The 15,349-nt window shown below is 36.7% G+C and overlaps 1 protein-coding gene across 1 annotated transcript; it reads left to right on the forward strand.

The window, feature by feature from the left end:
* The first annotated feature begins 6,436 nt into the window (after positions 1-6,436).
* Positions 6,437-7,381, forward strand: LOC121456484 (olfactory receptor-like protein I9). Its single transcript, XM_041664673.1, has one exon. It carries the CDS (start codon positions 6,437-6,439, stop codon positions 7,379-7,381), a length of 945 nt encoding a protein of 314 aa, XP_041520607.1.
* Positions 7,382-15,349: the final 7,968 nt, after the last annotated feature.

Consider the following 15,349-nt stretch of genomic DNA (forward strand, 5'->3'; position numbering starts at 1 on the left):
TGGGGGCTGAGAGGGCATATAATTTTTTCCCTGTTTTTTAGATAAAAAAGTCTGCCTTATCCCTTACAGTGGACTCCCAGGTTCTGTGTACACTGTTATTATACCTTCTCATCCCCTCCCCTGAGGAAGACGTTAGGGCCCAGCTATAGTTACAATTATAGTTTTCATATAAAGGTAAGAAGATAAAATGAGTGAAAAGGCATAGGAACATGGACATGGTTCTACTTGCTCAAGGAAGCATTAAACATGCCATCTGCTTGCCATATTTCTGCCCTTTTCTTTGGAACACTTAGAAAACTGGCTTTTGAAGTTTATATTCTTTTTTTTAAACTTTTTTTATTGAGAAAAGGAGAAAAAAAACAAATTTCCTCCTCCTCCCAGCCTCCCATTTCCCTCCCCCTCCTCCCACCCTTCTCCCCCTCCTCCCACCTTTCTCCCCCTCCCCCTACTCCTCTCCCCCTCCCTCTCCAGTCCAAAGAGCAGTCAGGGTTCCCTGCCCTGTGGTAAGTCCCAGGTCCTCCCCCCTCCGTCCATTTCTAGGAAGGTGAACATCCAAACTGGCCAGGCTCCCACAAAGCCAGCACATTACGTAGGTTCAAAACCCCGTGCCATTGCCCCTGGGTTCTCATCAGCCCTCATTGTTCGCCATGCTCAGAGAGTCCGGTTTTATCCCATGCTTTTTCAGTCACAGTCCAGCTGGCCTTGGTGAGCTCCCAATAGATCAGCTCCACTGTCTCAGTGGGTGGGTGCTCCTCTCGTGGTCCCGACTTCTTTGCTCATGTTCTCCCTCCTTCTGCTCCTCATTGGGACCTTGGGAGCTCAGTCCAGTGCTCCAGTGTGGGTCTCTGTCTCTGTCTCCATCCATCACCAGATGAAGGTTCTATGATGATATGCAAGATATTCGTCAGTATTGCTATAGGATAGGGTCATTTCAGGTTCCCTATCCTCTGCTGCCCAAGGAACTAACTGGGGACCTCGGCTTGGGCATCTGGGAGCCACTCTAGGTTCAAGTCTCTTGCCAACCCAAAGGTGGCTCCCTTAACTAAGAATTGTGCTTCCGTGCTCCCCTATCCAACCTTCCTTTATCCCAATCCTCCTTTTTCCCCAAGTTTTCCCCATATTAAATCCTTTTGCATGTAGTCAGTTACTTTGAATTAATATGCTGTATTTGGAAGCCATCTCAGTGTGTGTGATTTTCTACAATCTCCATCTACTTAAAAACTACTATTGGAAGATGAGAAACTGTGGATTCCTTACAGACTAATATAGTTTGATAAGGCAGATGTCCAGAGAGGTCTCCAGTGGGATCAATCGCCAAGATGATCCAACATCTAGAAAGCTTCAACTAGCTGAGAAGATACAGGTTCACAGACTATAGCCAAGTTTTAACAATAATTCTAAATTTTCTCAGGGTTTATCAAAGATTATCAGTATCTACCATTCAGCAGGAAATAGTCTAGAGAGCTATGCCCAAATTCCCAAAGTTTTGTTTGTGAAAGTTTGTTTTCATTTAAGGGGTTTGGTAACAAATTGTTATTGGTCCTAGTTAATTCTATTATAAAGAAGTAAGGGGGGTGTGATATAGAAATGATGGTTAAAGTGTATAGATTATTGAATTTACTTTAATCAAAAACAACTGATAATCCCAAAATATTTTACTCTGGTATGGATTTTAGTTCATTAATGTAAGTTTAAGTTTAACTTTGTTATACTCTGTATATTTCTTGTTTAATGTATTGTGTTTATTCATCTAAATTAAAATATAATATATAATTAATAAATACAGACATATAAAAATGTTTTTAGTTATCTATACTAGTCAAACTTATATTCATGCTAGTTAGGTTTTCTAGATGTACAAAGATATATTTCAAATAAATAAGTATTCTTCAAATATTTCAAAGACCTGCAAAATATGACTTTTAAAATGCGTTAATAACTTAGACTTCTCAAGACAGTGAGACATGTCTCCTCTTGGCAGCACCAATGTTTTCCAGAGAAGATGATAGACATCAAAGAAGCTCTGTATGGAGTTTATTTTCATTATGGCAAAAGCTAACCATATGGACAAAGAAACTTCTCTTGCTTTATTTTCTGACAGTTACTGTCCAAACTGGGCAAGCAGGACACAAAGGGTGACTACCAAGCTTTGCAAAGACAAGGTAGCACAGCTCTTCAAAATTCCCTCCTTCACAAGAAAGTCTGTCAGATATGCTATGCTGGTAGGCCAAAGACAAATGTCTCAACACTGCAGAGGAAACATGGCTGACTCTGCAGGCAACCAGATGTTTATATCATTTCTTACATTTTTTGGAAGTTGCTTGCCTGGACTTCCTACTTACTCAGATGATATTATTTCCTTCTGGGTTCTTTGATGGAATTGAAGACTAGATAGCTATAATTATACTTTTCTTTAATTATGATGAAAAGATAAATTAGATATAAAACTTTCAACTGAACAAGATAGGATAGATAATTATTTATTTTCTTTAATTTTGCCAAATACAAATAGACTTGATATTGTAACTCTTAAAAAAAACTTGTTTGGATGGGTTGGAAAGATGCTTAGTCACTAAAGGTGAGGATCACAACCAAAAGTTTCAAAACTATCCATGATTTCTTGTGTAATTTTTGTGTTTGAGACATTTTAAATCATTAGCAATGAAAATAATGTCTGGTAACTTGGGGTAGTTTTTTAGTCAGCTTCTTCATTTCTCCTTCTAACAAAGTAGGCTCCAGTGAAGCAGAAGCCTGTTCATTATCTAAATAGATATGCATCTTTCCACTTTTTTGGTTTTCTTGTGACTGATATATGTTTATTTGTTTTGTTTGTTGTTATTGTTTGAATTCTACCTTCTGTAAGTATAGGGAGGAGTGATTCATGATTATAATTGATCTCCACTAGAGATCCCTGAGGTAAATTGGTCTTAGGAATGTCCTGGGTAATTACTATATCTTTAATGAATTATATAGGTTCTGGACTCCTATGGGATGCAGGGCTCTTAAGGCCCAGGAATTCCCATAGAGCAATGTAAGAAGGTATGGGGCAAGTAAATGATCTGTAAAGAGGTCAGTACTTCCTGTACTTGCGAACAAAATAAAGATGAGCAGGATCCTGAACTAGAAACTTAGACTTGTTTTTAATACATCTGGGTACATTCAGGAGAATAAGCTGGTGACTGGCTATAAATCCCAATGAAATTCCTATATCATGCAGGACAGTTTTTCAGGTATGATGACATTCTTCTTTTCCCTGTCTCCAAGAACTTTTCATGATCATCATATAAACCATCTTTATAAGCATGGGTTCATTACAATAATTCATTATGTAATTTTCTCTCAATATTACACCATTTCATCAAGAGAACAGTGCTGTGAGATGGAGTTAGCTGCTGTAGTGCTGAATGGCTGTTTACTTTCCTCTAGGGGTCTTAGCAAACTCTGAAAAACATCCTACACAAGATAGTGATCAGTTATATTGCATAAGTTCACAAATCTGTGTTTGTGGTAATATCTGTGGTTGTTCCTAAGTGAAGTCCACCAAGGAATACATTTCTGTCATCTAGGTATTCGTGTGAAAATACAAGGAGAGCTACACTTTAAAATTCAGTGTTTCTACAGAATTAAAGAAGATAAGCAGCCATACTAAATGTAAGAAACATATCACTTATGATTTTTAAGTGCTGTTTAATATGAGAATGTTGTGCTGAATATCTAAAGATGGTATGAAGTCTTTTGGTCCATCAGTGTTAACAGTGGATGGTGATTTATCTGACTTGTACTATTTGTAAATATGCTTACCTAACAGAAATATAGTGTACATTTACAAAAAAAGAAAAAATGGGCACAAAACAACATACTAATAATGCCAGTGCTCAGGAGGAACCAGAAGCAGGGATTTAGCATGTTTGAGGCCAATCTTGGATACATGAGGAGAACATATTTTTAAATGATCCATGATATATTTCCTGCATCTTTTCTTCCTCTGCAAAGCTAATTTCCAATATCTAAGTCTGCAAACTCATAATTGGGGCTGTATTGAACAGTCAGTCAGTCTGTGAACAGCCAAGCCATCAGACTTGGGTATAACATTTCAGAGAAACTTGCTTAGACAAGTTTCTCCTCTTTTTTTTTGTGGTAGCACATGTCTTTAATCTCAGTATTTGGAAGGCAGGCGCAGAGGCAGACAGATCTCTGAGTTTGAAGCCAGCCTGGTCTACAGAGTGAATTCTGGAACTGTCAGGACTACACAGAGAAACCCTGCCTTGTTTAGCTATGAGCATGATAGGTTCTTTAGTCAGTGCCTTGTAGAATCACAGAATGATGTGTGTGTGCGTGTGTGTGTGTGTGTGTGTGTGTGTTCACCCATACTTGTGACTTAGAGTACATACTGCCCAGTGTATGAGTCTGATTAGGCCAACATTTGAAAAACTGTCTAGAATATTGGAATCCATGAGAAGAATTATACAGAGTTGTATCTTAGCAGAAAATGCAAACGTTTTCTAGAGTGAACCATCCTTTTTCTCTAATTCCTTCATCTGATTGCAAGAAACACATTTTGCTATGAAGTGTCAGTTACTTAACTCAAAGTCTACAAATTTTAATGACATTATAGAATATCTACATAGCAACTAGGATTTTTTTTCCAAAATTGGCATCAGGGTTTAACCACTTGATATATAAATTAGCCATCACAAACAGAAAAGATATTTAAGGAATAACTCAAGTGAAGATCCCAAAGTAACTTTGTTGCATCTTCTTTTTTATACTTCATGAAAATCTTCTACATGTCTGTCTTCTGCACCAAAACAACAACACTGGGTGGAGTAAAGCATAAGGATATGATTTGGAGTTATTAATATTGCTGGGGAATGATAGAAAGGATTAACCACTGTACTGTGGGAAAGCAATAGTAACTATGACACTCACTATAGAGTATAAAATTTAGTTCTAACTGGTAAACATTTTTCTTTAAATTAAGAGTTTTCTACAATTGAAGTCAAAGAAATCTGTATTAATTTGAGCAGAGGGTAACAAGTCTTCCTGGACAAATTTATACATTGTACAGGTACTGGTCCTAGTTGGATATTAAGAATGATTTTGAACAACCACAGGTAATGAAGTCATGTGAGACCATTGATGCATGTAGATTTATGTGAAGGTGGATTAAATCAGTGATTAAAATAATAAGTGCATGTGGACATGTGATATATATAGGATGCTAAAGACATAGTGTAGGTCTTAATATAGGGAGATAAGGTAAATTTAGTTGTCTATGTTATAAGCAATAACCTTTACATACAAATGAGGTTGAACCAAGTGAAGGGGAAGAAAGGGAAGGAAGTGATAGGGAAGTACAGGAGGAACTCTAAAATTTAGGAGTGGAAGAGTTTTAACCCCAGAATTGGTGAAGAGAGAAAAGCAAGTGTCATTTTGAGAACAGATAGGGTTATACCACCGGCAAGTTTGAGATAATAAAATAGAATTTGTGTCCCTGATAGGAGCTTTGTTCTTATCCTTAGAGCAATAGTGGAAATATGAAAAATAAAGCAGAAAACCAGTGATGGATTTCCTTTGTGTCAGAATTCAACAGTGTAAATGAACCAGGTTGAGGGAGAAGGGACAGGAGACATGAGAACATCGAATTGAGTCTCCTTCTGTATTCCAGTAAAGATACTGTGTGATCCTCAGATATAGATATAATCTCACAGAAAGGAATGAATAAAAAAGGAGAAGAATGGAAGTGATACTCTGTATAATGTATGACAGCAGATCAAGGTAACAAAAAAAAATCAAAAAAACAAATGCGATCAAAGTTTACAGATTTCTGAATCCAAACTGAATTTCTTTTACTATACTAAGGGAGACTAGGAAGTAAAACATGGCATGATTGGAAGGCAACAAAGTGAAGACGTGGATTCACTTGGGGCTTTTGTGCTCCTGATGTCTGTCACACATGCAATGGAGGGAAGATGATTAGTGAACAGTAGAGCAGAAATCTCCATGCTACAGAGACATGGTTGTCTGAGTTTGCAATGTTTATCTATGGCATCGTAGTATGTGTATTTTTCTTGAAAGTTATATAAAATTACAATGACATAGCTTATCAAATTCATCAAGAACATCAATATACAAAAATAGAGCAAATTACAAATGAACAAACAAGAGTTGAGCAGGCAACAGGACAAAGAAGCACTAGTTCATTTTGTATCTCAGTAAAAAAGGCATAGAGAGCTCTAGGAAATGATGGGAGATAGAAACATGTTATGAATTTGAGAAAATCATTTATAATTGTAATAATTACAGACATCTGGAGTTTGCAGTTATCATTAATATGATGACTGTCAGATATATATGTTCTTATATAACTTAGATATATGTTCACTTTATTTTAAATAATCCTGATATTTTTTCCTTAGGATATTGGAGAATAAGAATGATAATGAAGAACCAAAGTGTCATCTCACAGTTCCTCCTTTTGGGTCTGCCCATCCCCCCAGAACAACAGCACCTGTTCTATGCCCTGTTCTTAGACATGTACCTCACTACTGTCCTGGGGAACCTTCTGATCATCGTCCTCATTCTATTGGACTCCCATCTCCACACACCCATGTACTTCTTTCTCAGCAATTTGTCTTTTGCTGATTTCTGCTTTTCCTCTGTCACAATGCCAAAATTGTTGCAGAACATGCAGAGCCAAGTACCATCCATCTCCTATGTAGGCTGCCTGACACAAATATTCTTCTTTCTATATTTTGGATACCTTGGGACCTTCCTCCTTGTGGTTATGGCCTATGACCGCTATGTGGCTATCTGTTTTCCCCTTCATTACACCAGCATTATGAGTTCTAAGCTCTGTGGGAGCCTGGTGGTACTGTGTTGGGTGCTGACCACATTCCATGCTTTGCTACACACCCTACTTACAGCCAGATTGTCGTTCTGTGATGACAATGTGATCCCCCACTATTTCTGTGATATGACTACTTTGCTGAAACTGGCTTGTTCTGATGCTCATGATAACAAATTGGCGATATTCATCTTAGGAGGCCCTGTAGTTGTACTCCCTTTCCTTCTCATCATTGTTTCTTATGCAAGAATTGTTTTCTCCATCTTCAGGGTCCCTTCTTCTCATGGTATCCGTAAGGCCTTTTCGACCTGTGGTTCTCACCTGTCTGTAGTGTCACTATTCTATGGGACAGTCATTGGTCTCTACTTATGTCCTTCTGCTAATAACTCTACTGTGAACGAGACCATCATGACTTTGATGTACACAGTGGTGACTCCCATGCTGAATCCCTTCATCTATAGCCTTAGGAACAGAGATATGAAGGGAGCATTAGAAAGAGTATTTTGTAAAAAGCAAAGTACTTCCTTCCTATGATGGTAACACTTCAGATTTTTATATAATTTCTTTTAGAAAAAAAATTAACATTAATATTGGATGTTGTTACATAATTTTTACTCTCTTTGGATGCTACTGTTTAAAGGTCCCACAATATAACTTTTACTACAAAAATTAGAAGGAGTTTATATGAGTAGCTGAATTTGGAAAATAATTTTGAGAGACCTGAATATGCACTCCTTGTTTTGTCCAGGCAGTCCTGGATATTTTAGTAGACTTAAAGTCATATATGATCCCCATCGTTATTCCAGGATTTTCTCATTTTTGTCCTAATGTCTACTGTGACTGTGTGCTTATATATGTATACTTTATGATCTCAGATCTGTACTTAAAATTATCCAAATATCTCAACTCACCAGCCCTTTTCCAGGCTTTCACATGTTCTTTCTACAGTCTGTAATTAAATAATCATATAATTTAATCCCCTAAAATCTATCTTTAATCCATTGTCTATATAGTTTTTCTAACTAGTTTTGGTTAGAAAACTAACCAAGACTGAAAACAGATTTCAGTAAGTCCTTGATATTTTGTTCTCATTATTGTACTTTTTTTTCTATATCTGGTATTTATCAGTAGCCAGGGACACCTTGGTGTGTTTCTTCAAAATCATACAAAAATATTTGGTACAGCTTGATGTTTTCTTTTATTTTTCTTTCTTTATGGGCTTGATCTTATTTTGTTTTCTTGGCTTTGAAGAGTTTTGATGTTATAATGGGTGATTTTTTGATATATAACTTAAAAATTGTGTGAGTAGGGAGGGGAAGAGTGCCTGGAGGGAGAAATATGATCAAAATATATTTAACTTAAATTTTTAAAAAATAAAAAATAAAGCATAACATATAATTTTAAAAAAATGAATTCCAATAAATGAATGTCTTAAGTATAAGACATGGAAATATGAGACCATTATTAGAAGGAAAACCCCCCAAAAATCTTTAGATTTGAGGATGAAAAGAGACATAAAAATCAAACAAAAAACTAAAAAGTGGCAAATGGGTTACATCAAACTAAAAAGGATGAGCATGACATCCCACCATAGATAATAGGCTACAACAATCTGGCTCATGTACCAGGGATAGATTCTGGTCCTGCTGCCAGGGGCCCCTCACATAATCCAAGCTTCTACACTGTTTCCCACATATGGAGGGCCTAGTTTGGTCCCATGGAGGCTCCACAGCTGTCGGGCTAGTGTTCATGAGTGTCCACGATCTTGGTCCAGCTCTCTTTGCAGATTCCTCCATCATGATTTTGACCCACCTTGCTTATATATCCCCTCATAGCTCTTTTTGACTGGATTCATTGAGCTTGACCTGGTGCTTGCTTGTGGATCTTTGCATCTGGTTCCATTGGTTTTTGAAAGAAGCCTCTATGATGACAATCAGAGTATTCACCAATCTGATTAGAGGGAAAGGTCAGTTTGGGGATACTGTGCACTATTGCTGGGAGTCTTCGTTGGGGTCATCCTTGTGGATTCTTATGAATTTCCCAAGCCTCAGGTTTCTCCCTAACACCATAGTGACTCTCTCTATAAAGGTATCTTTTTCATTTCTTTCCCACTCCATCCCTCTCCCCTCAATCATTCTGTTCCCTCATGTTCTCATCCATCTTACCCTCCACTTTATAGTCTCCCTTGCCCTAGCTTACCTAAGAGATCTCATCTAATTCCCCTTCCCAGGGTGATCCATGTGTCCCTCTTAGGGTCATCCTTGTTACCTATCTTTTAAAACTGTGGATTGTAGTCTGGTTATCCTTGGCTTTACATCTAATATCCACAGATGGGTGAGTACCTCACTCAGAATTTTTTTCCAGTCCCATCCATTTGCCTGCAAATTTCATGAGGTCATTTTTTTCTTAAAGCTGAGTGATACTCTATTGTGTAAATATACCATAATTTCCTTATTCATTCTTCAGTTGAGGGACATTTAGATTATTTACAGGTTCTGGTATTATGAATAATGCTACTATAAACATTGTTGAGGAAGTGACCTTGTGGTATGGATTGAGTAACCTTTGGGTATAAGCCCAAAATTAGTATCTCTGGGTTTTGAGGTAGGTTGATTCCTAATTTTCTGAGAAACCACCATATTGATTTTCAAAGTGGTTGTAGAAGTTTACACTTTCTGGATAGGTTCCACATACCAATATTGAATCAAAAATAGATAAACAATTGAAATAGACCTATAATCCCTGAGGAAATAGAAATAGTCATCAAAAGCCTCCCAAACAAAAAACCAAAATCCCAATACCAGATGGTTTCAGTGCAGAATTCTACAAGAATTTCAGAAGAGCTAATTCTAACACTCTTCAAATTGTTCTACGTATTAGAAACAGAAGGAACATTGCCAAACTCCATTTACAAGGCTACAGTTATCCTGATACCCAAACCACATGAAGATGCAACAAAGAAGGGGAACTACAGAACAATTTCCCTAAAGAACACTGATATAAAAATACTAAATAAAATACTGGCAAACCAAATCCAAGAACACATCAAAAAATGATCCACCACGAATGACCAAGTAAACTTCATCCTAGAGATGTCAGGTTGGTTCAACATATGTAAATCTGTCAATGTACTCCACCATATGAAAAAAATGAAAGCAAAAAAAAAAAACAAAACAAAAACCACACTATCATCTCATTAGGTGCTGAAAAAGGCTTTGAGAAAATCCAACATTTCTTCATGATAAAGGTCTTGAAGAGAACAGGGACACATGGAACATATCTAAACATAATAAAAGCATTTTACACCAAGCTGATGGTCAACATCAAATTAAACAGAGAGAAACTCAAAGCGATTCCAGTAAAATCAGGAAAAAAACAAGATGTCCACTCTCTTTATATTGATTCAATATAGTACTTGAAGTTCTAGCTAGAACAATAAGACAACAAAAAGAGATCAGGGGGATACAAATTGGAAAGGAATAAGTCAAACTTTCACTACTTGCACATGATATGAATATATCTATATCTATATCTATCTATCTATCTATCTATCTATCTATCTATCTATCTATTAAAAGCTCTACCTGGGAACTCCTACAGCTGATAAATACCTTCAGGAATGTGGTGGGACACAAGATTAACTCAAAAAACTCAGTAACCCTCCTATATACAAATGATAATTGGTCCATGGAAGAAATCAGAGAAACATCATCCTTTACAATAGCCACAAACATAAAATACCTTTGGCTAAATGTAACCAAATAACTAAAAGACCTGTATGACAGAAACTTTAAGTCTCTAAAGAAAGAAATTAAAGAAGATACTAGAAAATGGAAAGAATCTTTAACAAATGGTGCTGGTACTACTGGATGTCAACATGTTAATAGAAGACAGCTATGAACAACTTTTATTCAGTTGAAATATCAAGAATAGGAAAATGCGAAAGAACGTAGAGTGGAATTGCCTGTGGATAGTTGGAGGTAGTGACTGAAAAATAATGGAGTATGTGTGAATGGGCAACAGACATCTTTGGGGAATAATGGGTTCTAAAATGCACTGTTTACTGCTTGAAAGACACCCAAAATACCAAGGCTATTTAATTATATTTATGGATGTGAAAATCACAGTTATTAGGGATGAATGAATTGGAACTTGAGTCTATCATACAATCATTTTTGCTTCTAATGTCAAAATCACAAAGAGTAGATGCATCATTTTTCTTAGAGTGATTGAATCCAATTGATTAGCTAGCAAAATGTAGTTGTTCTATGCAACCAGATCTAACTGCCATATGTCTAAAACACTTGATATATTCCTAAATCCCACATACTAGTTTCACATTCAAATTCAAATGTTAATCATCTCTACAGACCAATAAATGTTAGACCAATAAGGATCAAGATTCCCTGGGGTAGAAAGTTTGTGTTTCATTATCATGTACAGAAATTCATCTAACCAATGACTGCCAAGTTCAGGACTACAATGAAGGAAGGAATTACAAATGCCACCTATGTCCTGTGATCAATGCTGCACTCATAGAAGTTCATGCTGAACTCATAACTTTAGGAAGTGTCCTCACATATATGGAGAGGGGTTGGGGTAATGGTGGTATTAGGTGCAATGAAGGTTTTCATAAAAAGGTAAGAAGATGAAATGAGTGAACTGGCATAAAAGCTTAAACTACTTTTCTATAGGCTTGAAGAAGCATTGAAAATGCCACCCTTTTGCCATGTTCTTGACATCACATACTGGCATACATAGAAGGTTGGATGATGGAGTTTAAATTTTTCAGAAGGTTGTATATCTGCACTAAGTCTTTTGGAGGTAGTCATGTTGAATTGAGATGCTTTTCTTGAATGTCTCCCCATTGTGTGTGATTTTCTATGATCTCACTCTGCTTAAAAACTGTTGGATAGGCTGGAACCAATCAAGGAAGACTTTTAATGGCTTCTTGTGTAACTTTTTGTTGTATGAAACAAGTTAAGTCATTAACAATCAGAATAAGGCCTGGTAGCATGGGAGGAGTCCCTATCACCCTTCTTTACTTCTCCCCCTGGGAAAGTGGGATCTATTCAAGCAGAAACCTTGCCCATACTTGAGTAGGCAATAAGTATTCTTATTTCTGTTTTTTGGCTTTCTTTTTGTTGTTATTTTGTTTGTTTGTTGTTGTTTAAATTCTACATTTCCTAAGTATAGGAAGGAGTGATTGGTGATGATAATTGGATTCCACTAGAGATCCTGGAGGAAAATTGGCCCTTGAAAGGTCCTGGGTAATTAGTATGTCTTTAATGACTTAGACAGGATCTGAACTCCTATGGGATGTAGTGCCCCTAGGGCTCAGAGATGGCAGCAGGGGGATGTAACTAGGAATGGTACAGGTATGCGATGAGGACAGAGGCTACTAGTTCCTGTGACTGCAAATAAAATAAAGGGGAATATGATAGTGAACTAAAGTTTTGGTTCAGTCTCAGTAGAGATAGGTAAATTCAGGAAAATATGCTGGTATATTGCTGTCAGTCCAAATGAATTTTGAGTGTGATACAGGACAGTTTTCCAGGTATGATAGCATTTTTCTTTTCTCTGTCTTCCAAGACTTCACCATACTGGGAAAGTATTTGTTTCATGGTTATCATAAAGCCACTTTTATTGATGAGTTCATTACATTTACTCATCCTGTAATTTTGTCTTCATATCACAGCATTTCAACATGAGAGAAGCACTGTGAGATGGAGTTCACTGCTGGAATGCCGAACAGTTGTTCACTATACTTTCACTTGTGGGTCTTAACAAATTTATGATTAATTTTATCTTTGCACCTTTACAAATATGTTTTAGTGGTAACAGCTGTGATTGATCCCAAGGACAGTCCATCAAGGATGACATTATTATCTCGTGGGTGTTCATGTAAAATATACAGTGAAAGCTACTCAACCAAAATCAGAATCCTAGATTATATGCTGTGTCCCAAATCTTAGAAACATATGCGTTGGGATTTTATGTGTTGTTTAACTTAAGAACTGTGAATTTAACATCAAAAGAGGGGATGAAGTCCATTGGCCCATTAGTGCTAACAGATGATGGTGATTACTGTGGATTGTAATCTTTGAACACATGCCCACCAAACACAAAGGTACTTTTCATTTACAGGAGAAGGAGAAACTGGGCACAGTGACACATGCCTATAATGCGAGTCTTTGGGAGGCAGAGGCAGGACTGATGTATGCTTGAGTCCATACATCACTAACAACATGATAGTTCACTATCATGTTGGATACATAAGAAGTACATCTTTTTAAATGGTCCATGATATTTTTCTACATGGTTTCCTTCTCTGCCATTCTAGTCCACAATGTCTAAGTGTGCAAAATGTAAATTCAGCTGTACTAAAATCTGTCAGTCTGTGAAAGTATAATCAGTCAGACTAGTTTGTTCTACTTAAGATAAAGTGGCTGAGATCTTTTGATATTTCTCCTGTTTTGTGAGCTTTGGGACATGATATAGACTTATTAGTCAGGGTTATGAAGGATCACAGATTAACACATATGTGTTTGTGTGTGGTATGTGTGTGAGTGTGTGTGTGCACTTGCACATGCACTCATACATGTGACATGGTACACTCATTGCCTAGTTATAGAGGCTGATAAGGCCAACATTTGAAGAACTGTTTAGAACACTGGAGTCCCTGAGAAGAGTGGAGGATTCAGACTTGCATCTAAGGCAGAATATGAAGACTTTTCTACAGTGAACTGTTCTTTTCCCTTAATTTGTTCATCTGATTGCATGAAGTTCATCATTTTATGAAGTGCTAGTTACTTTACTCAAAGTCTACAGATTAAATGACATTTATAGATTGTCTTCATAGCAACTAGTTTTTTTCAAAAATTGACATCAGGCTTAACTGACTTGACACATAAATTAAGATCACACAAAGTATAGACATATAAAGAGTAACTCATGTGAAGATTACAAACTAATTTTGTCACTTCTTTTCTCTAGTTCATAGAAATTTTATTGTATCTAGCTATTGTACCAATATCAATGATGTTTTGTGGATTAAAGGATGTGAATATGATTTAGAGTCAGTATTACTGAGGTGAGACACAAATTACTAACCTTAACACTGCAGAAATGTAACATTAGATCTCTGACACTCATTATATAATGTAAAATTTAGGGCTAAATGGTCAAGTCTTTTTATTTAAATGGGAATTTTTCTACCTTTGTGGTTAAAAAAATTGTAGCAGTTTGAGCACCAGGCAACATGTTTGTTGCCCAGATTCCTGCATCAGGACAGGTATTGGCCTAGTTATTGATTAGGAATGATTGTAAACAACCGATTGTAATGAAGTTATCTGTAATCTTTCCTGCATAATTTACAAATGATGGGAAGATAGCCTAAAGCAGTGGTCAAAGTATTAAGTGATGTGGGATGTTCTTCTGTATATGTGTTGCTTTTGTTGATTAATGAATAAAACTGCTTTGGCATTTGGCAGGGCAGGATATGGCCTGCCTGTAAGAGATATATATAGAGAGAGTAAGCAGAGTCAAAGAGATGCTGCATAGCTGCTGAAGGATAAAGATGCCACTGGAAACTTACCAGTACACCACAGACGTGTGGTGATACACAGATGAATAGAAATAGATTAATTTAAGATTATACAAGCTAGCTAGAAATACACTTAAGTCATTAGCCAAACAATGTTGTAATTTACATAGTTTCCATGTGATTATTCACATCTGGGCATCTGGGAAATGAATGAGCAGTCTCCATTTACAATTAAGTGTATGTGATATGTAAAGCATGCAAGGAAATATGGGTGAAGGTCTTACTTAGTATGGGGAGATAGGGGAAATTTAGCTATATATGAGACAGGAAAAATACCTTCCATACGAGTAAGGGTAGACTAGATGAAGAGGAAAGAAAGGAGAGCAATTAATCAGCAGGTGGAGGAGAAACTCTAAAACTGGGAGATGAAAAGTTTTAATGGCAGCACTGTTAAAGAGAGAAATCCAGTATCAATGTGAGACCACATAGGGATATAACTTTGGTATCCATAAAATAATTAAACAGTGTTTGTGTTCCAATATGAAACAGTGTTAGTGTCCCTGACAGGAGCTTTGTCCTTATCTGCAGAGGAACAGTGGTAATCTGAGGAATAAATCAGACAAGAGATGATGAAACTCCTGTGTTAGAATACCACTGTGTAAATGAAGCAGATTGAAGGAGAAGAAAGGGGTCAGGAGGCATGAGAACAGGAACATGAATATAAACTGAGTCTGCTTTTATAGACAAGATGTGAGTCTCATATATGGACAAAGGGGATGAATGAAATAGGAGGAAAAGAAAGGGAGACTCTATCAAGAATGACAGTTCAAGGTAAGGAAAAATGAATGGATCTAAAATCACAGATTTCTGACTCAAACACAATTTTTTTTTTGCTATATGATGGAATGTAGGAGAAGTAAGAGAACGAGGAATGCTTTGGAATAGAACAAAGTGAA

Source organism: Microtus oregoni, unplaced genomic scaffold (genome assembly GCF_018167655.1).
Source record: "Microtus oregoni isolate MIOR12 unplaced genomic scaffold, Mior012 000015F_ref0000493, whole genome shotgun sequence".
In the NCBI taxonomy this organism is placed as follows: domain Eukaryota; kingdom Metazoa; phylum Chordata; class Mammalia; order Rodentia; family Cricetidae; genus Microtus; species Microtus oregoni.

Excerpts from the sequence above, each read along its gene's own strand:
- LOC121456484 (XM_041664673.1), top strand. The coding sequence starts at position 6,437 with ATGATAATGAAGAACCAAAGTGTCATCTCACAGTTCCTCCTTTTGGGT.